Here is a 27504-nt window from a genome sequence, read left to right as displayed (position 1 = left end):
AACTGCCCTGTCATGTGGAACAGGGTAGCTGAGCGGTGGGGGCAGTGACTACCAATGTATAAGGAGCTAAATCGCCTTCTGGGTGCAAACCCGTAGAGAAGGCACATTTTATATAAGTGACTGCTAGTTACAGAGCACGCATACTGCGTGCAAGACCACACAACTGTTTTTAGGTCTTGTGCCTAGCGTTGCAGTGCACAGCGAGACTTCATGTATGGGCTTCAGGGGTTTTCTAAAAGCTGACCACACGCTTGTGCGTGTGCTTTTTCTTTTCATCTGCTGCAATTGGCATTGCTCCGCCCATGGCCTATTGGTGTCTGTTACCCACAGCAGCTGCATCTGGTTTTAAAGCGCGCGTTCGCTTTGCTGCCGCGGTCCCTTGCCCCCGCTCCTCTGTGGTGCGCGCGCACCACTGGTTTCGATTCTGTTCTTGTTACTAAGCAGTGCTGATACAAAGTACAATCGCCACCCGTTCCCACCCGAACGCTTTATCACACGGGCATCTACGACATGAGACTGGTTACCACATAGAACTTTTTACCACTCGGCATGTCACCTTATCCTACACATGCATTTGCCTTATTTTAGCACCTGAAGATCTGCCTCAGAGCGGAGTGCTGCCGGCGTAAAGTGCTACAACGCCTCGTCAGGGGTAGTAAGTGCTATATAAACGCAATTACAATTTTAGCATACGGGATACTGAACCCAAGACAACAAGTGCCAGCTTCATTCTAGAAATAAAATCTGACCACGCTTCACATTTACCACATGAGCTTCAACCGTCATTTGTCAAATTTTTACAGTGACACCTTAACCCACTGGGAGTTTAACCACACTAACATTTCCCACATTTTACGACATGGAAAGTTTTACACACAAATGTGCTTTAACTAGGTAGCTGTAACATGAGAGTATTTATCATCTGACCTTAAAACGCTGGCACCTACCTCACAAGTCCCTTTTCCTGCGCTGGGGTTTGCCAAATATATATACTGTATGTGTCCTTTAAAAACACACGTTTGCTAAAGACATTTCCCTCTTCTTAACTTTTACCGCTGAGACTTTCACCACTTGCAAACTTTTTCTGAAACGGTAAGGAAACAGCCCTTCGAAGGAAGTATTTAATTAACGCAGACATCTTGCATGCAATAAGACACCTGTGGTACTGAAAATCCGGACTCTGCTGTTCCACCGGTATCGAGGTCCAACACTCGTATCACAAAATATCATCGTACCATGACGAATTTGCTATCTACGGACCGGTAATGATTAGGACATTATCCCTATGCATTTGCGTCATGATTGAGTGATGCTAACACCCTTAAATCGTGGTTTCCGTCCCGAACCCTCAGACTCCATTTTGTAAACGGCATCCATCTTATGACTTGCCCTCATATAGTCAATTGATTAAGACCGAGTTTGATCTGAAAGGACACGTCCACCGTAGCTGACTTCCCCATGACCTGGCCGAGCTGACTCCACTGCCTCCAGCCAAGCCTGTTAGGGCAGCTCCTCGCCCAGTGGCCGAGTAAGATATCATCAAGGCACAACAAGCCATAAACCATTCACTACATACAGACCATGTTTTCCATACACATACACCTGTCCATGATTCTTGTTTATGACCAGTTTTACGACGGGAGGGTGCCCGACCTTATTGGTGTTTCATCGATATCTGATGGGAATTCTGGGCCTGGCTGGGTAATCCATCACAAACTGGACATCTAAAATATGTGCTGACCAACATGACCTCGCTCTTTGTATTATTGTAGAAATATGTGTATAACCATATCATAAACTCAAGAATTCTTGCCCGCAGCTGTTATTTATGTATATAAGGAGAAGGCTGGTTCTGTAAAAACGAACAGTCTCCTGAGAACTTACAGCCCGTGCTGTTGTAATTCTAGGACACATGTTACTTGGTTGCAACCAATAAAACTCGATCTCTGACTTAGACTAGAAGACTCTGTGTTTCTGTAGTCCAGAACAGGGAGAACCCAGAGGTCTTCGGGTGTGGTCCCCTGGCACCACCGGGTCTCTAAAAACCCGGCACCTCACACCTGTCACCCCATATGACCATAACCATTCACCACATGTGGGCTTTCACATTCTATCATTTCCGTCTTCATATTACCCCACAGACCTTTAGCTAGAATTTACCCTCATGCTCCCTAAGGTGCCAGTCCTGGAGGGGGTACTGGCACTTCTGCACCACCGCAGACTGGGTGTATTTAAAGTGAGACAGAGCTCCAGAGCAGCGACTCTCATGTGGATGTTAGGAGCGCCTACCTCTGCACCCTCAATCTTCACTCGCTGTACTGTCATCCCTCTAGTCCTTCCCTCGTCTTTTATTGCTCACTCTTACTTTCTCCTTCTTCCCTGTGCCTTGCCAAGTTATTCTCTGACTGAATGCTGCGGAGTCGGTAAACTGCGATATGGGCGCCGCTCGAGTCAGTCCCATCCACAGCTCACTGCTGCCCTCCTGTCCATCTAAGAGCTGCGCAGGGCTATGAAAAGGCGGGAAGATCACGAGCGGGCTGCCTGGAGCCCTGATTCTCAGTCTGCGCGCACCACAGCTTCCAGGCTCGTGTGACGTCACGTGATCACCACAGGACACACGCCAAGACACATACGAGATAACATCTATGTGCACAGCTTCACCACTCCAGGGCTCCCTGACTGACAGACTCCCTCATGCAGTTTAGAGGTATATTTCTGTACTTACTGGCACATACATGAACCTCAAATCTCGTTGGACTCTCCTTTATGCATACACTTCAACGGAGTCTTTCATTCATACACTTCAAGGGAGTCTCACTCATTCACACTTCATACACTTCAACAGTCTCACTCATTCATACACTTCAACAGTCTCTCTCATTCACACTTCATATGCTTCAACAGTCAGTCAATCACACTCCAACTGAGTCTCACTCGTTCACCCACTCCAACGGAGTCTCACTCGTTCACCCACTCCAACGGAGTCTCACTCGTTCACCCACTCCAACGGAGTCTCACTCGTTCACCCACTCCAACGGAGTCTCACTCGTTCACCCACTCCAACGGAGTCTCACTCGTTCACCCACTCCAACGGAGTCTCACTCGTTCACCCACTCCAACGGAGTCTCACTCGTTCACCCACTCCAACGGAGTCTCACTCGTTCACCCACTCCAACGGAGTCTCACTCGTTCACCCACTCCAACGGAGTCTCACTCGTTCACCCACTCCAACGGAGTCTCACTCGTTCACCCACTCCAACGGAGTCTCACTCGTTCACCCACTCCAACGGAGTCTCACTCGTTCACCCACTCCAACGGAGTCTCACTCGTTCACCCACTCCAACGGAGTCTCACTCGTTCACCCACTCCAACGCAGTCTCACTCGTTCACCCACTCCAACGCAGTCTCACTCGTTCACCCACTCCAACGCAGTCTCACTCGTTCACCCACTCCAACGCAGTCTCACTCGTTCACCCACTCCAACGCAGTCTCACTCGTTCACCCACTCCAACGCAGTCTCACTCGTTCACCCACTCCAACGCAGTCTCACTCGTTCACCCACTCCAACGCAGTCTCACTCGTTCACCCACTCCAACGCAGTCTCACTCGTTCACCCACTCCAACGGAGTCTCACTCGTTCACCTACTCCAACGGAGTCTCACTCAATTCTCACCCGTTGACCTCAGAGGACTGTAACAAAAAGAATGAGCACTTTTTCTTGTATGAAAATGGGTGCAGAGAGGTGCCCTTAACTGACCAACACGTTTGAGGACAAATCTATATCAACCTTTGGGTTAAATTATTTTCTGATTTTTATATCTGTCAAAAAACTTAAATGTGCACATTCAACTTTTCTCAAAGCACATCTAAGCTTTTGTGGATTGGGAACAAATTCCCAGAGGTTCGTATTCATGTGTTTCGGAATTCGGATGACCACCACACTCAGACCAGCCACATTTTCAGTATATCTGTGCAAGTTAAGTTTACATCTAGTAGATACCATTTATATCAGTTGTTATGCTGAACATCTGTTAAGGCACAGCCCTCCTCGTCCTACATTCACCACCAGTGGTATACATTGTGCAATGGGAGCTCAAACTCACACAGTGCCCTGGGGTATCACAAGAAAGGCCAGAAGCTAAAAAGCATTGCCCCTGATGACATGGAGTTGAGGCGGTCACCTATTTTGAATGTGCCATCAAGTCAATGATATAATAATATTTCTTAAGGGCTAAGCTGGCATCCTAAAATAACAAAACCCATCATTGCTGACTGTTCGCTAATGCAGATCTGGTCAAAACACATCCATTATACTGGAACGCCCTTCTGCTGCCCTGGGGGTTGTTAATTGGCTCAGTTGAGGTTAGTCCGGGTGGTCATGAAGTTGCATGTCTGTATCTAGTCTCAATAACACAGACTCAAACCCTTCAAGCCTTTTCTCCATGACTTGGGCAGATGCAGAGAACTCTGAAGTTTCAGAGATGGGATTGCCATTAATTGTCACTATCACTAATTGTAAAAGTTGGCCAAGACTCCCTTAGTCTCTTTGGTTCCCCAGCACTAGCCATGGCCAAGCATTCTAGGCTTTTCTAGGACAGGTGCCAAACATAGGTCCATAAAGTGTGTTTCCAGGCTGGACTGGATTACCACTCACTATGTAGATAAACTCCATTTAGCTTCACTGCATATAAATATATTTTATGGGCACACCCTCAAACTCTGGCCTGAACATGGTCCTCTTGGACATATGTGGGACACCCCTGCCCTAGGAGGTATTAATGCCTTTCCTCCCGGCCTGATGGAAATACCAGATGGCACTAGTTTGGTAATAACATTATCCTCACTGTCCCAGGACCCTAGACATTGGCACCTTTTATAATTTAACAAAGATGTGGATTGTTTCATAGACTCTAGGGGGCTGCCATGCCCTTCCTTCAGGTCCTGAGGCAGGCAGCGACTCGTGGGCAGCAACATTTTGTATCTTGGAGTTTTCAGCCCATACATACAATGTTAAACAAGCATTCGCAATGCAATAGGTCTTGCATTTACACAAGTTTAAGCTACTGGCATTGTAAATGACCATGCCTATTTTTGTTTTTCAAAGCCTAAATAAAAGACATTGTTATTTACAATGCCAATAGCTTAAACTCTTGTTAATGTGAGACCTATTGCATTGCAAATGCTTGTTTGTCATTGTCACTTAGCTGACTACTTGGGGAGTCCTTGGCTGCGGCAGCTCGGCTGTGACGCTTCTTCGCATTTTCCTTGGCAAATTTCAGCACGGAACTCGCTTCAATAAAAATTCAAGGTTTGCTCCCGGTTTGCACTCTGAGCTTCGCCGGGTAGAGCATCGTGTATGTTGTGCCAGTCTTCTGGAGCAGTTTTTTTAGCTGGGAGATACTGCGTGCTGCCTGCACAGCCTGGGTAAAGTCCGGGTAAAATGAGATGCTATTTCCTTGATGTTGGATGTCTTCTTTCTCTTTAGCCATCCGGAGAATAGCCTTCCTGTCCCTATAGTTTAATAGTCAGGCCAGAATCGTACGTGGTGGGGCAGAAGGGGGCGGTCTCTTGTCCCCGGGTGCGGTGGGCGCTCTCCACTAGGAATATTGGCGACCGCTCCGCCCCGAAAAGGTCTTTCAGGAGTCCTTCTGCAAAGTGTTCCATGTTAGTTATATTTGTGGACTCCGGCACTCCAGTTATGCAGATGTTATTTCTTCGTGACCTTGCTTCGAGGTCTTCGTTCCTCTTCTTGATGACTCCTAGTATCTTGTCCATGCGCAGTAAGATTCCTGCGTCTCCACCTGGCGGTCATCTGAATGCGATACCCTGGTTTCTAAGGTCTTTACATGAACACACACAAGAGGGCGGATTTGCTATATGTGTCTGCACATCACACTTAGTCTCTTTTTATGTATCCAAACAATGTAATATATCATCCAACTATTGAGTGCAAACTTGGTGTGGAATGCTTCTCCACCTAAAGCATTGACAATTAGACAATCTGCCCACCATTGGTGTTACAGAATATCGCATCCATAAAATACAAAAGACACCAGTGCATATCAAATCACTTTTATCCTAGTGCCTTGTGCACAAATCTTCAATGCAAATTCTTTTCTCAATCCAAGGGAATCGCGTAGTGTAGACAAAATATTTTATTTCTTTAAAATCAAGTGCTTCACAGCCGAAGCGCATTTCGTCCTTTACGGGCTTCCTCAAGGCAGGTTTCCAATAATCTTAGCACTATGTGTTTCTTAACGTTTGTCACAAGAAACCACTCTAAAAGTTAGCTTCGTCTAATTATTAAATCCAACGTTTCCAGTAAAATAGATAGTAGATGTAGTCCTTCCAAAATGCCATGGTAAGTTCCATCAGCAGACGCCGTGAACTCCACCGACACACGTGTACAACACCAGGAGTTCTAAGGTGTCGAGTCTGGTTTCGTGCCTATCCACTTTCAGGGAAACCTGGTCCATTCAAGTCTATTTTGGAGTCTATTTGCCGCACGCTTCCTTTGACCTCTCTCATCATGGTTCGAATGTCTAGTTCTGAGTTCAGCTGCGTTTCAGGCACCAACGTCGCCTGTGTCGCGTCAGTCTTGCAGGCGGGTAGTGCATTTCTCAAAGATGTGTTTCCCTTGTTAATTATCGGTTTTACCCATGGTGTCTTGCCACTGGCACCTCCGCACTCCAGCACGCTTCCATGGTGATTCAGTGCTCGCAGGGCTGCTTCCGGGTGTCTCAGGGGAAGGCGCTACGTTTAGGTGTTGGCCACAGGCCAGTGTTGCTATAGTTCCCGGCCCTGCGTAGTCTATGGCAAGCCTTCATTTTGGTAATATCTACAGCAGGTGTTTTGCTCCTCCAGCTGTCTGCCGCGGGGGTCACGCAGTCTACTAATTATTTGCCCCTGCAGCAACTGTTCGGTGCAGCTTATTCTAGACCTCCATTTAATGACAAATGTGGTGCGTTCCAGTTATTTCTTAGCAGCTGCCTCTGTGGGGGTTGCAAGCTGTTGGGGCCATCTTTAATGATAACTGTTTTCTCCCATAGGACTGCATAGACTGCTTTTCTGAAAAAAATCTTTTGTGGAGTTAGTATGAAAACCCTAAGCAACTGCATTTGTGTAAAACCTGAATTACTTACCTTTTTTTCTATGAAATGTCCCAGTGTGATATCTAGGCATGTCACACTGAATAGCAAGATTAACTTAAAAAGTCATCCAAGAAGTAACATACACTTTTGACTTACCTGTAAATCAACTGACTGCTTTTAACCTGCATTCAACTGTAATTGAATTCATAAGTCTTGCAAAGTATTATTATACTTACCTGTACCAGGCCTGGCTTAGTTCTAGAAAATACAATCTAACTAAATATTTTTTTCTTTGAGTGTGTGAAATCATTTCTTGCATGAGTGTGTAGAATAAATGCTTAACAGTACCCTTTGATAAAGCCTTACTGCTTGCCCACTCTACCACAAATCGAGAATAAGGTGGTATTTACTTTTACCTCTGCTTACCTTTTGGGGTTCCGTTGGACTCTGTGTATACTATACCAAAGTAAGGTATAGTGTGCACAGAACCAGCTTCCTACAATTGTCTTCCACAAAGTGCCTCACAGCCACAGAGCATCAGAAATCCTCATCTTCCCAAGCAGTCTTTCTTAGAAAGTGCAATTTTTCAGAATTTAACAGTGGACCTTTCATTTCTGAGAGCGACATGTACATCTCCCCTTCCTAATATCACCATCGAGGGTATTTTAGTCATTGTCAATTCAAAAGACCGAGACAGGATATTAGTTGGATTTGTTTTTTTCCCAAATGTACTTTTTTTACCAACTGGGCAGTACATTCAGTTATTAAGCCTCTAGAATGGTGTTTGAATTCAGATGTGCTTATATCTCAAACACAGTATTGAATCTGTCAAGACTCACCATATTGCAGACCCTCTCCAAATGGCAGTGCTCTGATTTGAGAGGCTTCTTGTGGTTTTAGTTGGCATTATGTCCATTGTCTTACTGTTAACCAACAGAATAACTGCCAGTACTGCCACTATTTAAATTCTACTTTTCTTAGGGGGGACACATTGACCTCAAGCACTATGTCACATAGACTTCTCTTTCTGTCTGAAATTAATCAATTTCTTATATATTCTTTTTTATACATTTATAAACACCTGATTGACATTTGCACCTTTATAACATCCTAAAAACACATTTTATACTTTTACTATTTCAGCTTCTCATACATTCATACATCCACCTTGCAACCTATTAACACACTCCTTTTCAAAATCCAAAGAAATATACATTTTGCTTATATTATTTACAAACAACAGCCATGGGATATCTTAAACAATTTTTTAGAAGTTTGTGTCTCTTGAAAAAACTCCTACGGCTGAATGAAGAACTGGTCTATGCGTTTCGAACTCCCTAAGTTATAGGGAGTTCTCTTCAGGACCACGTAGCTGGAAAACAAAATAATGATGATATTGTGTAAACTGGGGGATGCCCTCGACCTCTTCTCTATAGTTGTAGGCAGACTGTGCAAGCTTCTTACCTTATTACTGTTGTATTCAACGGCTTTCACCTGAAAGACTATAATAGAAACAAAATACAAACTCAACTTGAGCCTCCAGAGACCGTCTTTACTCCTAAATCAATGTGTGAGACACTGATAACCCGTTGCTTAACATATTCCAACAAGCCTTATATTACTTACAGGGGTATTTTTTAAAGGTGCCCTTATGTTTTTTTGAGGAGTGGTAACTGTTGGTCCTACAACAGAGACTGGGTATGTGTAATCTTAATGCGGCACAGATATTATAAGCACTCTGTTGTTGGTTCGCGATTTATGAAACTTACTTCAAAGCGATGACGACTCAGCGTCTTACTAGTTGTAAGGGGCTTAGTCCATTTCGAGTGAGCGGTCTTGCTGTGCCCAAGAATCAAATTCGGGCATATTCGACCAAACTCTGTGCGTTTCAGAGATCTATCATTTTGAATAAAACGAAGATTGTCAGTCCGATCGTTACCTTAATATTCCGCTCAGTGCGCGATGATTCTCACTTCCGCGTATGTGTGGAATTAGCTTCGTCTCGCGGTATTGCCGGCGCTAGGCTTCCTTGGACATATCGTTCCGCCCGTTCTCTCTGGATACAGATCGCATCTTCTTGGGGTAAACATCAGAAGGGAACAAAGCATTGGGAACCCCTTATAATTGTAATTCTTAATTTTTGCTGAATTGATGGCGATGAAAGCCCACCATTGACCCTCAATTGCACCACATTGGTTGTCTTATATGAAATCACGCTACCTACCGTAATGATTGGAAATGAGGTACACTAATGTTGGCGATCTGTCGCTCTATAGGTCTGATGTTACGTGCTTTATTACTAAATGCACGATGTTCTTGGAGGTCGCACGACCGTTGGTTATAATGAATAGTCATAAGCTTGCTGATTTTGATTGCGTTGACTAAAGGGACTCTGGGGTCACAAATATAAGTTGAGATCTGTGGTAGTAGGATCAATTATCGACATTTCTGTAAGGAGGTCCAATTCTGCTAGTATTTGGAGGATAGTTTATGTTGACGCTGGAGTTTCTGTAGTCTATAGATTTCTGAAATTTCATTTAGACCATCAACTGCAGTGTTGAACTTCACGTTGAGCATTGCCTCTCTTCTTAAAAGTTTTTCTTCAATATCACCTCCTTCGATCATGTTCAACTTTTTAGATGACCGTCCATTGTCGTACTGTTGGCGCCCTGGGTAGGAGTTGGGAAGCGAGATATAGGTCTGACCTGAAAGAAATCCATTTGCTGAATAGTGAGGAGATTATGTGAACTTCTTACAAATGGTCACAGACTCAATTAGACAAAGAAAGGGTGGTTGTTCATCCTTTTTTTTAAATCTTTTTTTTTAAATCTTTTTTTTTTAAATCTTTTTATTTTGTATCATACTGTTTCAAGAAGGATGAGAAAGACATGCAGAAAGGCTGGAGTTTTGATATTAATTATTTTGTTAGTGAATTTTAAACCTGTACAATTTGGTCCATTAAACCCTTCTCGGTGATTGCAGTTTAAAACATTTGTTCCATTGACGTAAAGCTGTGTACCAGTGATTACACTTCAGTTGTATAAGCGATTTTAAAATGGGTCATTAGATTGCTACTGCTTGATTTAGTTCTGGCTCGAATGTGAAGCTGTCTGCAGGGCATATTGTTAACATTTGTTTAAAATGTACAAAATGGGGTTGGCTTTGCCCAGAGGGGTATTACTCTTGCATCATACTTTTGGCAACTTGGTGTATCATTCCATCTACAAAGAAGGGCTTCCATTTGAATGCAAGAGACTGTTTTACTTCTGGAAAATATGCTCTACCACTTTGTTTTCCTATATGCATTCTTTGCTTTCCTATATGCATTCTATACAGAAAATAGTGTATTTTTTGCTACTTGTTTACCAGAATTGGTAAAGTCAGTAGGGCATGCTTCTAAGTGATAGATAGTATGTGTAAATGCGTGTGTTGGCACTTTAAAGGCACTATTGGCTTTGAAAATGTTTGATTTATATATACACATTAGCGTTGAAATGTTGCACAGTGTGCCTCACATTCCTTGTCTCTTGTCTGTTATTTGTGGTGAGGTAATGACATTTTTTTAGATGAAAGTGCAAGCTGTTACAAAATCCAATTTCCTCTCAAAGCACTTAAAATACTGCCCCAAAGACAGCACACTACAACTGCCTTCATGGAAGTAACCACTTGGGCTAAAATGTGGGCTCCTACGTGGCAGAAGAGGGACCTGCTTGTATGCTGCTGGGCCTGGCCTTTTGTGAATTGTTCTATTTTTCACACCCAGAACATATGCCTGTTTTTTCTTTCACACCCACAGCTTTGTTGAAACCTTCCTGTGCAGCGTGCAAGTTCCACTGTAGCAGGATGGCAGACAAGCTCACAAGAATTGCTATCGTCAGCCATGACAAGTGCAAGCCAAAGAAATGCCGTCAAGAATGCAAAAAGAGCTGTCCTGTTGTTCGAATGGGTGAGCGGATGTGTTGAATTAGAAATGCTTTATTGTCCTTTCTATTCATTTATCAATGCTTAAGATCTTTCTTGTTCATATTTAGTGTGACCCTTTGACTACACTTGAATTTCACACTGGGAGAGGGTATTTTGAGCAGTGCTTGAAAATAATGGAACAGACCTTAAACTTGTGGTTTAAGCTGCAGTCACAACTACCAGAAGTATGTAGCAATTTATAGTTATACTATGTAGTGAGTTTGAAAAATCTGTGGCTGGACCGAAGTAGAGTATTATAGTCACTTTCTTGCTTTATTTTAAGAGCAGCCAATCGTATTACATTCACAAAAATAAAACTACTTTTCCCAGCGTCATACTACAAACCCATGTTACTTTTGTGGGCACAGGAAATTTGAGCCAATAATTAAACTGCCTAAAACTGTTCCTATGCCAGCCCCCTAAAATATTACCATAACTACACACCCCCTAGTTCAATGAACCGGAGGTTGGGATAAACCTAAATTTCATGTGGCAGTATGTCCTCTAGATAAGGCACCTTACAGCATATCACAAATATAGTTAATTAACTAAGAACCGGCTCGGGGCGTGGCCCCCTGCGCAGCAGAATGGTCGCTCTTTGAGTGCGCTCCATCGGCCGGGGCCAAATCCTGAATAAATCCAGCAAATCTGATCGAGGCTGTACTGCCCTGTACCACTTCACGCATGGCTGATTAAGTGGGGTCCCTGCTGAGGACGATTCAAAAGCCCGCTTGAGCGCTGGTGCCGTGATAAGCAGGTGGAGACACGGGCGCTGGAGAGCTGTGCGGTCCCGGTGGCACAGCCAATGGGGAGCTGCGAAAACTGAGCCTGTGGCTGCTGGTGAGCCGGAGGCCACATACTGCTGGAGAGGCGGCTGCCTGGTCCCTGCAGGCCGCGCTCAGATCTGGGACGCAACGCTTTATGAGCGAGCGGTGAAAAGCTGCTGAGAGCCTGAGTTCCTCTGTGAGGAGGTAGGAGCTGATCGGGGGTGCATTCCCGTCTGAGCGCTGCACGCGAGCCTCTGTTTGTGGCCCTGGGGAGCTGCGTCAATTGAGCCTGCGGCTGCTGGCAGGCCGCGGGCCGTAATCAGCTGAAGAGGTGGCTGTAAAAGTCCCTGCCCTTAAGGCCTGGTTCAGGGACGCGGTGATCCTGTGACGTGCCTCGGGGGGCTGAAGTCACAAGTGTACCCCTGGGTTGAGCAGGTGCTACATAGGAGGAAGAAACTCGGCGGCGCCCTGTGCGTGAACCACCTGACCGCCATTTTGTGGCGTATATTGACACTGATTGAGGGTGCTGTTCCCACAGGGGGCCCGATGCGAATACTGCCTAGGCTATTGGGATGGTGACACGCCAACAGTGTGTGCTGGACACTGTTTGAGATACTGTGGAACCCACGAGTGGCCTCTCACTTGGCGACCACCATTTTGCGTGCACTTGAAGCTGTGCATCAATGCATTTTGGAGCTGAAGCCCGATTTGAAGGTGCAGGTGTGAGTAATCCTGCCTGAGGAGGGCTAGGGGTGAGTCATATACAGTGTGAATTGTTGCTGGAAGCCCTGCTGAGGAGTCCTGGGATGGTGCCATTTTACCTGATGTAAACTGGATGAGACCCCGGTGATTTATGTGTGCAAGATATCTACGTTAACCTGCACTTAAACGGGGATGGAGCTTGCCACGCTGCGAGATGGCAGTGTCTTAGACGAGCTCCTCGCAAATGCCCGAAAATAAACCTCATTATCCTACAGAATAGAAACCAAATTACGACTGGGTGAGGATTGCCAATGCTGACCATCTGGAACCTGTGACTGGTCAAATCGAGCCGATCCGGGCTTTGAAATAGCTTGAATTTAGATTGAGTTCCACATGGCCTAGCAGAGAAAAATTGAAAGTACAGCCAGGACCTGTAGTTCACGGTGAGGCTGAGACTCAGGGCACGGACGGCGGACCCCGACAGGGCTTGAGGTCCGCTACGACCGGAGATCCGCAGATTGACGGTGCAGCGGGAGAACCAGGAAACACGCTGTGTGGCGGAGGAGAGAAGAGCTGGGGTAAGGCTACATATGCTGTGACCAGCGCGACCTTGCAAAACCGAAGTTTGAAGGAGGCACTGCCTGGAGCGCAAGACTGAAATGTTTGCCGAGGTGGCGTGGGTCTCTGGTGGCCTCCTGGGGATACGGCTGTGGCTCCGAGACTCAGGGCTGTGGGGGGAGGCTGAAGCGGGTTCCCGCGCTGGGTGCGGAAGAGTCAGCGGCGAAAGTTGGGCTGGTCCCCCCACCACCCTCCCATGTAGCGCTGTGCTGGGCGTCTGCTGTGTCCTACCCCCATAAAAATTAGACGCGCAATGTGGGCCCCGTGGGACGATGCTGGCTCGGGGGGGTTACTGATTGCCTCTTGGCTCCGGGGCTGTGGCACGAGACCTGAGCGGCTCCAGGCGTGGAGTGGCCTCCGCGGCGGCTGCGACACGTGCCCACCTGGTTTTCCATTGAAGACCCAAACTGAAGCGGGGGCAACAACGAAGTGGTGGACGGGATAACTAACGAATGTCTTGGGACCGCTCTACGGGGTATCGGTGGAAAGCGAAGTGGTGAGGACACCCCTCCTGACAGGAGAAAAGAAAGAGCAGAAGCGGACTCTTGCCTGTATTACCAGGCAGACTCGGAGAGAGGGAAAACCGTGCTGATAATTGCGAAAACAGGCAGAACCCCCCCCACGACAATAGTTCCGCAGAGCGGAGGAGGCAAACCCTGGTTATACTACTCCGCTCTACAGCCGCTATACTCCACACCAAGTTCAATGATGGGCAAACTGGACAGGCACCAACCGAAAATCACCTTTGAGAATAATAAAAAAAACTCCGACCAGAGCACTGAAGAACAACCATCACTGGTGTCGACGGGTGCGACAAGTGGAATCTCAAATGGCGACGTGCAGGCACTGTTCACCACGATACAGGCAGCATTGACCAATATCGATGGTAAAATTGACTCGCTCACGTACCGTGTCAACAGGATGTCGGAGCGCTTAGACAGAGAGGCTGAATATGGCCGAACGCCGCATATCCGAAGCAGAAGATGCGCATGTCCAGATGTACACAAAACAGGTGAGAATGGATAAACAGATGGCTGACCTCGCCTCTAAGGCTAAAGATTTGGAAGCGCGGTCACGCAGGAACAATGTCTGCCTGATGGGTATTTCAGAGACAACGAACACGGGGCCTATGGAAAGGTATGTCGAACAGCTGCTCATCTCATTACTCGGACGGGAGATGTTCTCCGAGGTTTTCATATTGGAAAGAGCGCATAGGTCTCTGGCGCCAAAGCCTTCAACCGGCTCGAGACCAAGGCCGATCATAGCGCGAATACTGAATTTTAGAGATAGAGACGCAGCTCTCAGAAAAGCTCAAGAATTGGGGAAGCTGACCCACCAAGGTATGGACATATCCATATACCAGCACTTTACGATGGCGGTCCAAGAGGCCAGAATTTGTTTTATATAAGGCAAAACAAAAACTGAGAGATATGAATATACAATGCGCTATGCTTTACCTGGCATGGTTCAAAATTATAGACAAAGAGATCTTCAATGAGCCCAAGGACGTGTTGAAATTCATTCAACAAAGAAACAGCCGAGGCCCGAGACGGAAATCCCCGAGGGGAGACCAGGATGACCAAGCCACAACGTCTGATACAGCAGAGTAGAAGTTGAAGGAGCACGCGGCGGACTTCACTGGATTACCCACTGCATATAAGACTAGGTAACTAGGCACAGTAAACTGTGATCTCAGCTAAAGAGCATTTGGACTAAGAACCTGCTGGAAGAGTGGGGTTGGCTTGAACTGTGGAGCTCTCTACCTCATATGAACAATCTTTCCTCAATCGCCTCATGGAAGGAGATATCTGAGGCAGGTTGTGAGCTGCGGACCCCTGCTGCTGTCCACAGATAAGTTATAATATGTGCACGAACTGGTTGCCAAACTAAATCACTGGCAGGGAGTCAATGACTGTAAAGTTTTATGATATAGCTATTACTGAAGTTTACTACAATTATTATAATCAATCACCCGAAATTACTAAAAATATGGTACGGGAAGAAAGGTTTCTAGATATACTGGGTTTAGTAGGGCATCCGCCCATGTGGAATAGCTCCACAGGAAATGGGCTTGCAGTTACTGTCCCTCGGTGTGCACCACACATGTTTTTGTCTTCTGTTTTTGAAAAGGTTGTTTTTGATCTTTGCCGGGAAGGGGGGAGGTGGGGCATTCGGGGAGTTGAACTATGGGGCTGGCTCTGCCAAAGGGCACATGACGGACTGTGTGGGGGAGGGGGCGGGTTGGGGAATACAAAAAATGTCCAGTTGACAAGAGTAGACACTGGTACATTCACCTTCAACGTTTGCAGGGCGGTGGCTGTCTTTGATGGAAACAGGTGAGCATGGCTAACACTAATAGGTCAACTAGAAAAATAACATTTGTAACATGGAATGTACGAGGGCTACACAACCCACAGAAAATACGTAAGATATTCACATACTTAGAACTGATAATAACTTTGTACGGCCGTAACACAGATGACCCTGGCTTCTATGTAGACCTATGGACTAAACTTAGAGATTTCCACAGTGCGCCTATATTATGGGGAGGGGATTTCAACACCTGTCTAGACCCGGCCCTTGACAGATCTACGGGTAACAAGCGTTACGGAAAGCAAGCAGCCAAGGCCCTAAAAGAAGGCATGAAGTTATGGGGAATGACAGACATTTGGAGAATGAGAAGCATGGACAGAAGGGAGGGCACGTGCATGTCAACAACATATAATACAAGTCACAAATAGACTGCTGGTTACTCACAGCAGAAGCAAGTACCTGGATGACATCAATCAGACATGTACCCAAAACCTTGTCAGACCACTCCCCGGTATACATTACCTTGGAGATCCCCACACATATATCCCCAAACAATTTGCGTGGAGGTTACAGGGAAGTGCCCTGCTGGACCAAGTGTTCCACACAGAGCTGCAACGGGCAATAACAGACTATTTCGATTTAAATGCTGGGTCAGTGTCAAGTGCAGGTACATTGTGGGAGGCATTCAAAGTTTCGATCCGGGCCATTGCATTAGTAAGCATGCTGGGATCCTGAAGGACATCAGGCAGCAATTGAACATCATAGAAAGAGATATTGGCACACTGGAAGCAGAACATACACAAACAGGCGACCCCTCTCTACTGGGTAGGATAAGGGAAATGATGGACGACTATTCTACATACGCTAAAGATGAGATAAAATACAAATCAAGAAGATATACAGTACGGAACTATGGCGAGGGAGGAAGGCCGGGGCGGGCTTTGTCCAGCAAGATCAAACCCTCATATACGGCATCATACATAACACAAATCCAGGAAGAACAGGGTCATACACTGTATGATACACCATTTTAAATCGTTTTATGGAGTACTGCTCGCAACTATATGACACACGATCGTGCACTGCCGCGGAAGACATTGGCCTTTACTTGCAGGATGTGGCACTGGCTTGGCTATCTGACACCCATAGGAAGTTTTTAAGCCACCACTTTACTAAGGACGAAATTAGTGATGCAGTCAATTCCCAACCAAACAACAAAGCCCCAGGGGTTAATGGGCTCCCAGGCGAGTTCTACAAAATTTATAAAGACCTGCTGCTCCCACACTTAGCAGCAATGTATGAGAAGTCATATGAGATGGGTATACTCCCTTATTCACTTAGGGAGGCACTGTTAATAGCGCTCCCCAAACCCGATAGGGACTCAACTAAGTGTGACTCTTATCGCACCCTGTACCTAATTAATATAGATGTACAAATCTTGGCAAAGGTAATAGCCATTAGGATACAGCTACTCCAAGAAAAATTGATACTGCCTGATCAAGCAGAATTTGTCCCAAACAGATCCACTACCCAAAACATAAGAACCATTTTTGCCCTTTACCACCATCTGGATCCAGAGCTGCCGGCAGCTGCGGCATTGCTAGATGCTGCGACGGCTTTCGATTTGGTGGAATGGAGGTGCATGTTCGTAGTCCTGCGCAGGATGGGCTTCCCGTAGTGCTTTGGAGATGGATAGACATCTTGTATACCGATCCGACTGCTAGAATCAGAATAAAGGGACAAACATCTGCCCCTTTACACATAGGAAGAGGGACGAGACAGGGATGTCCACTATCACCGATACTGTTCACACTGATCTTAGAGCCCCTATCCTGCAAGATCCGCCAGCACCACTCGGAGGCTGCCCTACAGCTAGGCCTGCGTCCTCTCAATTATTCCTTATACGCGGACGACATGGTACTGTTCATTCGTAATCCAAACACACACCTAAATGACCGGATTAGGGAGTATATCCGCTTCGATCGATATGCTGGACTGCGAATAAACTGGGACAAATCGGTGTTAATTCCTCTAACGCTGGGCACGACTCAGCCAACACTGAATTATCCCCAACACTGAATTATCCCCTAATATGGCAACCTGACCCGGTCAAGAATCTGGGAGTATGGATATATAGGGACCCCGATCAAGTAATAAGGGAAAACTATGGCAAGGCGCTAACTAAACTTGATGAGCAAATAACCAGGTGGACACAGCTACCCTGATGAGTAGCAGATAGGATTGCGTTGCAGAAGATGATAGTTCTCCCCAAATTTTTATATTTATTTATCAATATCCCAATTTTGTTGACGCAGGTGTTTTTCTCCAAACTGTGAACCTTGTTACAGAGACTCACATGGGCGGGCAAACAAGCCAGAGTACGCTGGAAAGTATTAACTAAGCCATACCACCAGGGAGGTATTGGAGCACCAGACATGCAGTTATATTTTTGCTGCCCGCCCATCGCAGCACGCGCACTATTGGACGACACATCATGCGTACATTGCACACGTAGCGGTAGAAACGGGCAGCATACACCTGACTCCACTGATGGCTTTTATATCTAACCCTGCGACCTATACACATACAGACACGATCCACCCTGTTGTTGTACCTCAAGAGCATGGCATACACTGGCGAGCAGAGCGGACAAACTTCCAATTTATGCCCTGGCACTCTCCATAGCTAACCACCTGAGACTGTCGGTGACACAAGAAAAGAAAATCAAGCAAACTAGGGGATTGGCATAGGAGGAATGAATATCTGAAAAAATTAATTAACCAATAGGGGACTACTAATTCTACTATATAGGTGGCACTGGTCCACAAAAGCCTACTACTTCATAAATGAACATACCATCACAAATAATGGAGAACGTGATTATACAATTTAATTTATCATAATCGCATAGAAACATTCTTCAGCAGTTTTAGTCAAGAAAAGAAAATGACACGGTTACTAGAGGACATGAAGATGTATGCAATGAAGGATATTTTCCCACATGGCAGATTCATACAGCGAGGCGACCCATCGCTAAGCATACACAACACCCCAATGAAGATGTTCGCCCATATGCGCCTACAAGTGGCGATCGAGGACATGTACGCAACCTATCCGGAGGAACCGCCGACAATTCTCGCACTACAAACCTTATTAAAAGCATCAACACGGCAGAAATTAATAACCCGCCTATACACTGCTTCACAGTAAAAGATTGGGAATATAGTTGTACGCAGCTACAGTTACAAATTGTAATTTACGTATCATACACTTCAAATTTCTGCATAAATTGTATTATTCCCCGACTCAATTACACAGTTACAGACTCAGAACGCATGACAAATGCCACAGATGCGACGCTGAGCACGACGGTTTTCTGCACGTAGCATGGGCATGCCCGCAGATACACAAGTATATCCCCCCCCCCCCCCCCCCCCCCCCCCCCCCCCCAGGTTTAAAGACTGGCTCGTTGACATGTCCTATTGTAGGGAAACTATGGAGGCATATGCGGAAGAACTACCGCAGGCATCAAAACCAAAGGATTTCTGGCAACAGGTGAAACAATCTCTTAAATATGCAGAGTGATGATTAAGATGGGATAAAAGATTTAAAAGTGATTATAAGGGGTTGGCTGGGATTTATGCCTTCATGGGAGGAGAACAGTATGAATATGCGATGGCCCTTTGTCCATGTGTTTATAGACGTGATAAGTTTCAGTATGTAATGGGAGGCGTATGCAACAAAGAGGGCCCTAAAGTACATTAATGACTGTTACTGCATCAACTTATGTGTCTACTGATGATGATCTGATGAAGTTGTACGAATTCAATTCTATTACTGTACCTTATGACATAAAACATTTACAATGTCATTGTGAAATCACTTGTCAAACCGGACGAAATAAATAAAGTTAAAAAAAACTGCACTTAAACGCTGACACTGAAGAGATCGCTGTTTTGTCTAGTGTGCTTGATTGCCCAACTGCTTCTACTGTCATCTGGGGGTGGAGATTGGCTCCACTTTGTATGTTTCACCGGTGCCACGTGTTCAACGCTGCAAGGATCTGTCTGCACACTGCAAGCCTTGGCCGCAAGCTAACTGCACTAGCAGCTCCGTGTATCACACTGTAACTAGGGGAGGCTGGGGACATTAGTGGCATAATCCCGGCTTGGATAATTTGGCGACTGCGCGTAATGCCAGAGACGGCTGTTGGGCATGTGAGGTGGAGGCAATGTTAAGCAGAATACTCTATGCGTTTGTGGCAAGGAAGGCAGAGGCGCCGCATTCTCACACGGGCTTGCCGGCGCGGCCCCCCAAGCTCTATGCTCCCCCATTGCGCCACCGGAGCCTGTCTAACCAGGGGCAAGCAGGATGCCAAGCTACCGAAGCTGTCATTCAAAAATAAACGTGCTACGCGACATGCGGAGCCGCAGCATAAGGTGCAGACGGATGGCCAGCAGGACCCGCAGGCGGAGTATCAAGGGGAAGATCTGCGGAATCTTTGTTAGAGATGCGTTCTAGCCTACGCAACATAGACACGAAATTGGATACCCTGACATCGCATATGGATAAACTGCTGGGGATCATCGGAGCTAAAAATTATGATTTGGAGGCGAGATCGCGACATAACAATCTTTGCATTACTGGAATTCCTGAGATGACTGCCATATCAAAAATGGAAACATTCATCACAGACCTGCTCCACGAACTGTTCGATCCACACCTCTCCTCGGTATTTGTGGTGGAGTGAGCCCACTGATCGCTGGGGCAGAAGCCCCCTGTTGGTGCGCCACCTAGGCCTATCACTGAAAGCTCTTGAACTACCAAGACCGGGTAGTTCAAGAGCTGGCTGGCTAGAGAAAAGGGTCAGCTGCAACACAAGGGGAACACCATTTAATTTTACCCAGACGGCACTCTGGCAGTACAGGCGGCACGGCAGGAGTTCCTCCAGGCTAAGAGAATCCTTTTGCAGGCACAGATCCTCCACGAAGGATTGAAGGCAGTTGCCGACTGGATGAAGATCAGCCGACTGAAGCTGAACTCGGACAAAATGGAGGTCCTCATCCTCTGCTCCAACCCATCAGCCTGGGACGACTCCTAGTGGCCGGCAGCACTGGGAGCAACCCCTACACCCACCGACCACGCATGCAACCTGGGAATCATCCTCGACTCCACGCTCTTCATGATCAAGCAAGTCGACGCCGTCTCCTCCTCCTGCTTCAACACCCTCCGTATGCTCCAAGATCTACAGGTGGAACCTGGCAGATACAAGAACAGTCGCCCAGGCCCTCGTCAGCAGCAGACTCGACTACGGAAACTCCCTCTACGCAGGAGCCCCGACCAAGCTCCTCAAACAACTTTAACATATCCAAAACGCCTCGGCACGACTGATCCTCGATGTCCCACGCCACGGCCACATCACCCCCCACATAAGAAACCTGCATGGCTGCCCGTCAACAAGAGGATATACTTCAAGCTCCTCATCCACGCACACAAGGCACTCCACGAGACCGGCCCAGCCTACCTCAACAGACTACTTTCCTTCTACATCCCTAACCGCCAGCTCCGCTCCGCCGACCTCTCACTCGCCACCGTCCCGTGCATCCGAAGAACAACCACTGGCAGGAGATCCTTCTCCCACCTCGCCGCCAAGACCTGGAATACCCTCCCACTGAGCCTACGACAGACCCAAGACCTTCTGACCATCAGGAGACTTCTCAAGACCTGGCTGTTCGATCAGTAGAGGCGCCCCCTCCCCTCCCCAGCGCCTTGAGACCCCCACGGGTATGTAGCGCGCTCTACAAATGGTTGATTGATTGATCTTGGTGAAAACCCTTGCCTGTTTCTATTGCGTTTCAGTTATCTGTCACGCATCCTCCAATGAATTGCTGTCATGCATTATCAGCGGTTAAAAGAAGTGTGCTTTAATATCCGACTTTAAATGCAACCTTTTTGAGAATTAATAATAAACTCTTAAATAATTGCTGCTTAAAAAGCACTAATTTGGGTCGGCTGTCAAATACTCTTTTACTGTGACAAAGAATAAATCATTCTCCTTCCATTTTGAAATAGATTTATTTTATACTTGTTTTCTGCTGTATTCACCATCCATCCATTATGGACCTTAACATTATCTGAGAAGAAATGTGCAAATTGTTAGTGCCTGATCCCCACATTCAACAGGTAAATGTTGACTACCTGTTGAGAAGTAGCAATATCGAAATTGTGTTCCATAGGCAGCCATTTTACTAATTTTGGGTTCGTTAGAACAAGGAACATGTTTTTTTAGGTCGAGTTATACTCTAACCTATTACTACTGAACCAAAGTATCTTAAAGCAGCCGGATTTCGTACAATGCCTGTTAATTGTTCATCCGTGACTTCTCAAACGCACGCTTGGCACGTTCCCTCCCACTCGCTGGTATCCCGGCCCCCCACCAGGCTCACGCTTCTCCAGCATGCTGAGAGCTTCACTTCAAAGGGATCCGCTCCCCTGCCCCCTGCTTCACACTTCAAAGGAATGCGCCCTCCGCAATGCCGAGAGCATTTCCAGGCTGCTTTTCACCTTTAGTTTCAGAGCCTTTAAATGCATCGCCAAGAAAACGCCACCGGCCGCATTACAGAAACGTTATACAGGGGTAGAAATTAAGGAAAACTCTACTTGTACCTTTTTTGCTGCTTGCGCAATTAGAATGTAGCCAAATATATTTGCACCATAAACTTACAAACCAATTCACACGCTTTTTGCCCTGTTTTCATACAACCATGTGGCGAAAATGCCATTCCCAATTTTTCAAATGTGCTGGACAGGTTTTTGTTTGAGACAAAATCATTTAGAAGACGCCACCTCAGCAGCGCTCAGTACCCCACCACAGCATCACTCAGCACCACCAGAGCATCACTCAGCAGCTCCACCTCAGCACCACCATAGCATCACTCAGCACCACCATAGCACCACCACAGCACCACTCAGCACCACCCCAGCACCACTCAGTACCACCCCAGCACCACTCAGTACCACCCCAGCACCCCCACTCAGCACCCCCACTCAGCACCCCCACTCAGCATCCCCACTCAGCACCCCCACTCAGCACCCCCACTCAGCACCCCCACTCAGCACCCCCACAGCAGCACCCCCACAGCAGCACCCCCACAGCAGCACCCCCACAGCAGCACCCCCACAGCAGCACCCCCACAGCAGCACCCCCACAGCAGCACCCCCACAGCAGCACCCCCACAGCAGCACCCCCACAGCGCACCCCCACAGCAGCACCCCCACAGCGGACCACCACCCCAGCATCACTCAGGGGCGCCACCCCAGCATCACTCAGGGGCGCCACCCCAGCATCACTCAGGGGCGCCACCCCAGCATCACTCAGGGGCGCCACCCCAGCATCACTCAGGGGCGCCACCCCAGCATCACTCAGGGGCGCCACCCCAGCATCACTCAGGGGCGCCACCCCAGCATCACTCAGGGGCGCCACCCCAGCATCACTCAGGGGCGCCACCCCAGCATCACTCAGGGGCGCCACCCCAGCATCACTCAGGGGCGCCACCCCAGCATCACTCAGGGGCGCCACCCCAGCATCACTCAGGGGCGCCACCCCAGCATCACTCAGGGGCGCCACCCCAGCATCACTCAGGGGCGCCACCCCAGCATCACTCAGGGGCGCCACCCCAGCATCACTCGATTCAGAAAAGGGGGTGGTGATGGACAGAGTATCTGAATTAAACAGAACACTCATACCCAGTCAACAGATCAGGGCTTGATCCATCACCGTTTTTTAGCTCACTGCACCATCCCAGCTCAGAACCTGGCTACATGCAAATTAGTCTGTCCCTGGCCCAGTGCATCATGGGAACAGGGCAGACTAAACTACCAAGCCAATTCTTATACTGGGAAGGAAACAAGCTTCCGGGGACCGGTTTCTGGCATCACAGCCGTCTTCGGCCCGGCTTGCTTGAATCCTGATGGTGCAATGAGCATCACTCGGCGCCACCCACAAGGAGTAGGGACTTCCACCCACTCAGCTGGTCACACGTTGGATGGGGTCTTCACCAACGATTCCAGACTTGAAATTGGCTCCCCTTTTCCCCTGTCCTGGTCGGACCATCTGGCCATTCCCCTCGAATTCGCATCTTCCCACCTTGATATGTCTACGTTAGATCATAATAATTGGGAATTGAGGAGGAACTTCAGGGGGCTGAATAATGAAACTCTTGCTCCCCTGATGGCTAACCTTAAGCCTCCCCTCTGGAGAGATACCGACGCAGCTGCCCTTGACCTGTCTAACACTCTGGAAAGTGCTGTGGATATTCTTGCGCCGGTCAAACGACACTATTCTGCCAGGATCGGCCTTTGGCCCCCTGGTTTTGACTCCCTCAGATTGCTTAGACAGGGGTGCAGGAAACAAAGACTCTGGAGGTCTCATCTGGACCCTAAAGAGAGGGAGAAACTTAAATGCTTACTTAAAGGATACAAAATCGCGGTGCTAGCAGGCAAGAAAGCGTACTTTGCCAAATTGACCGCCTCTCTTAGCTCCCCCAGGGAACTGTTTAAAATTGTCGACTCCCTGTCTCTTCTTCAGTCACCCGACCCCATAGTACCTTCCCAAGAACTGTGTGATCAGATCTCCGCCTTTTTCCATACAAAGATTATGGATATCCACACAGCCCTGGAAGTCCTCAACTTTGACTTAGAGAGTCCCCCCCCCCCCCCATGGAATCTTGAAAAGCTTCCGCCCCATCTCCCTTCTTTCTGCTCCCGCTGAGATGCTAGAGGCCCACCTTAACCACCACTTGAGTGCCTTCCTGGATAGCGTCAGCTCTCTGGACTTTTCCCAGCATGGCTTCCGGAGGGCACATAGCACTGAGTCGGCTCTCACAGTGGTTGTCAATAACATCCGCACCAAGGTCAACAGTGGCCAGACTACTTTGCTGGTACTGCTCGACCTTACAGCCGCATTTGACACCCTGTCCCCTTCCATTCTGGCTACTCGCCTCAGAGAGACTGGAGTCGACGGACCAGCGCTTAGCCTTCTTAAATCTTTTCTTGACCAACGGAATCAAAGGGTCAAGTTGGGTGACTTCCTTTCGCCAGTCAAGCCTGTGCAGTGTGGGGTTCGCCAGGGCTCATCCTTGAACCCCACACTTTTTAATATCTACGTGGCCCCACTCGCCAGGCTTATAAGATCGTTTGGCCTGGAAGTTCTTTCCTATGCCGGCGACACCCAGATCATGGTCTGTCACAATCCGTTAACATAACTGCCCTAAATTTTAGGAACTGTATGGAGGCAGTCGCAGGCTGGATGATTAAGAACTTCCTAAAAAAAAATGGGGAGAAAACTGAGGTCCTTATTTTCGGAGGCAAACAGGAGATCTGGTGGATGGACTGGTGGTCCTCTGCTCTCGGCACCTGCCCCACGCCCTCAACTTCGGCACGCAACCTGGGTGTGATCTTGGACACCACCCTCTCTTTTGACAAACAAGCAGGACAGTCTCTACCTGTTGTGGTGCCCTAAGGATCTTGAGAAAGATCACCCATTATCTTTCCTTTGAAGCCCGAAAACAGGTTACGGTGGCTCTTATATCTTCCAGGCTGGACTACTGCAATGCACTTTACCTTGGCACTAATAAAGGTCTTGTCCAGCGCCTTCAGATAGTGCAAAATGCAGCAGCCTGGTTTGTGGTAGACGCCTGAAGCGCTCCTCAGGCTCCGCCATTAGGAAGGACCTGCACTGACTCCCCATGCAGGCCAGGATCAACCTCTGCCTTACGCACTGTGCCTTGTCTGGGACTGGACCCGAAAATATCCCGTCCCTTGTTTTCTATTATGTGCCCGGCAGGGCCCTCCTCTGCACTGCCAACAAAAAACTGCTAGCCGTCCCCCGATTCTCTAAGGCCAGACTGGGAGGAAGGGCCTTCCGCTCTCTTGCGCCCAGACTGTGGAACTCTCTTCCAGATCTTAAGGGCCTGGCTTCTCATGCGCTCTTCCGTAAAGCACTCAAGACCTGGCTCTTCCGGGAAGCCTACCTGTAATCTACTCTCCTTTTCCTTCTGTTCAAACAGCCGTACCATCTGTTAGCGCCCTGATGCCTTTGGGTTTAGTTGCGCTGTACAAATCCTCAATTCATTCATTCATTCATTCATTCACTCACTCTGCGCAACGCCAGCATCACTCTGCGCAACGCCAGCATCACTCTGCGCAACGCCAGCATCACTCTGCGCAACGCCAGCATCACTCTGCGCAACGCCAGCATCACTCTGCGCAACGCCAGCATCACTCTGCGCAACGCCAGCATCACTCTGCGCAACGCCAGCATCACTCTGCGCAACGCCAGCATCACTCGGCGCAACCATTCAACAACTGGTTCAAATATGTTCTCCCAATGTTTCAAGCTTTATTACAAATGTCACATAAAGATGTTAATATTTCACTTCTGTTCTTGGATTTTCATCACTAGAAAATACACTGAACATAATCTTCATAAAAGTTATTTACAAAAGTTTAAGTTATTGCCATTATAAATTACAATAACTTTTATTTAAGTATTAATTATCAAAAATAAATAAAAGCCATTATTTGTAATATTAATACATCTAAGTCACGTAAATCCAAAACATGTTGCATTACAAATGCTATAGGTGTCACATTTGCAAAAGTTATAACTAATGGCATTGTAAATGACAAAGCTATTAATTTAGCTATTTTCAAAACCACCATATAATAAAAAAAATTGACATTTACAAGACCAATAGCTCAAACTTTCATAATGCGAGACCTATTGCATTGCAAACGTTTGTTTAATATGCAGGTAATGCATATAGTTGTCTATTATGGAGCAGATCCATAGTTAAGTAGCAAAAGCTGCAGAAATGCATAATTACAGTGGTAGCATAGAACTTCTAAAAGCACTTTGTTGTACTTGGCAAATAGATTTTATTATTTTGTGTAGTATTGAATTCATCTAAATTGTCTCCTAAAGTTTTGAATGATTAAAAATGGAAAATAAAGCCTAAATATATGGTACAATTGGGGAAAGATGTGTGTAACGATTCTCTTAAATGGCGGGGGTTAATGGGCATTGATGCATCATGTTAAACTAGTAGCCCGTCTGCTTTGTGAGTAGATAAAAGGTTTGCAAGCTTTGGTTATAACGTCTCGGGGTTTCAGTTTTGTCAATCTTGCGTTGTTTGTTTCTTTGTTCCTTCTTTTCTTCCCACAGTCTGAACTAATAAGTAATTTTGCAAAAGTCTACCTCCGCAAAAGAATCTACTGTATACTCCTGGCACGCAAAAAGAAAATGCGTCCGCCTGAAAATGCGAAACACTGAAAATTCGAATTTGGTACTCTGATCAATAGCAGATCAAACATGACCCCCCTCAACTTGAAATCTTCTGCAAGCTCGATCACCACAGTCCTGTTATCACATGCTACATTTCTTTGTTAATCCTTCCTACCTTTGCGTCATTGTATATCTTTTTTCATTGTATATCTTTTTTTCTTCAATTAAAACGGATTTATTTTTGAACACAGTAATAAATAGTCATTAAGGCCCTTGGAACATAAACTGTCCTATTCGAGCCACAGTTTAGTGATCCTTTTGATATATGATTTTGCTCCCTCATATATATACTGCCACAAGTAGTCATACTGAAGCAGCATTGTGTGCTCTTGCACCTCGAAGAAGAGTCCCTTTATTTGCATGATCCCAACCCCCCACCCCCCAGGAGTTCACAACATCCAGACTGTTGTGAGGGAATAGTTGATCTCCCTGCTAGGTCTCTTCCCTTGATAATAGGGTTGTAAACTAGATAAACACCAAAACCAAAACCCACAAATGCTAAAAACGTATGTTTTATATAGTGTTTCTGCCCGGAATTTGAGCATGCCTGCGGATTGCATTTCCATCCATGTGTAGTCTGTAGGACCAAGGCAGGAGTCCTCTCACCCAAGACCCCCACCTGTGTGTGATGTCTTGAGGGTATGCAAATATGTATACAAACCAGCTATTGCTCTCTTCTTACAGAATCTTCATCTATAAAAGATTT

General features: G+C 46.9%; 2 protein-coding genes across 4 annotated transcripts in view; one reads left to right on the top strand and one right to left on the bottom strand.

Annotated features, from left to right (window-relative positions):
• The window catches only part of ANAPC10 (anaphase promoting complex subunit 10), a 497529-nt gene that overhangs the window by 244212 nt on the left and 225813 nt on the right, over nucleotides 1–27504 (bottom strand). The window lies entirely within an intron of this gene.
• The window catches only part of ABCE1 (ATP binding cassette subfamily E member 1), a 172172-nt gene that overhangs the window by 16611 nt on the left and 128057 nt on the right, over nucleotides 1–27504 (top strand). Inside the window, exon 2 of the mRNA XM_086962241.1 lies at nucleotides 10888–11037. Within this exon, the coding sequence (XP_086818367.1) occupies nucleotides 10935–11037 (103 nt within the window). The 5' untranslated portion in view covers nucleotides 10888–10934. The remainder of the gene's footprint in view (nucleotides 1–10887; nucleotides 11038–27504) is intronic.

This window comes from Lissotriton vulgaris, chromosome 3_1 (genome assembly GCF_964263255.1).
Source record: "Lissotriton vulgaris chromosome 3_1, aLisVul1.2, whole genome shotgun sequence".
Lineage (NCBI taxonomy): Eukaryota > Metazoa > Chordata > Amphibia > Caudata > Salamandridae > Lissotriton > Lissotriton vulgaris.
The sequence above is the reverse complement of the archived record's forward strand: the minus strand, read 5'-3'. Positions and strand labels throughout refer to the sequence as shown.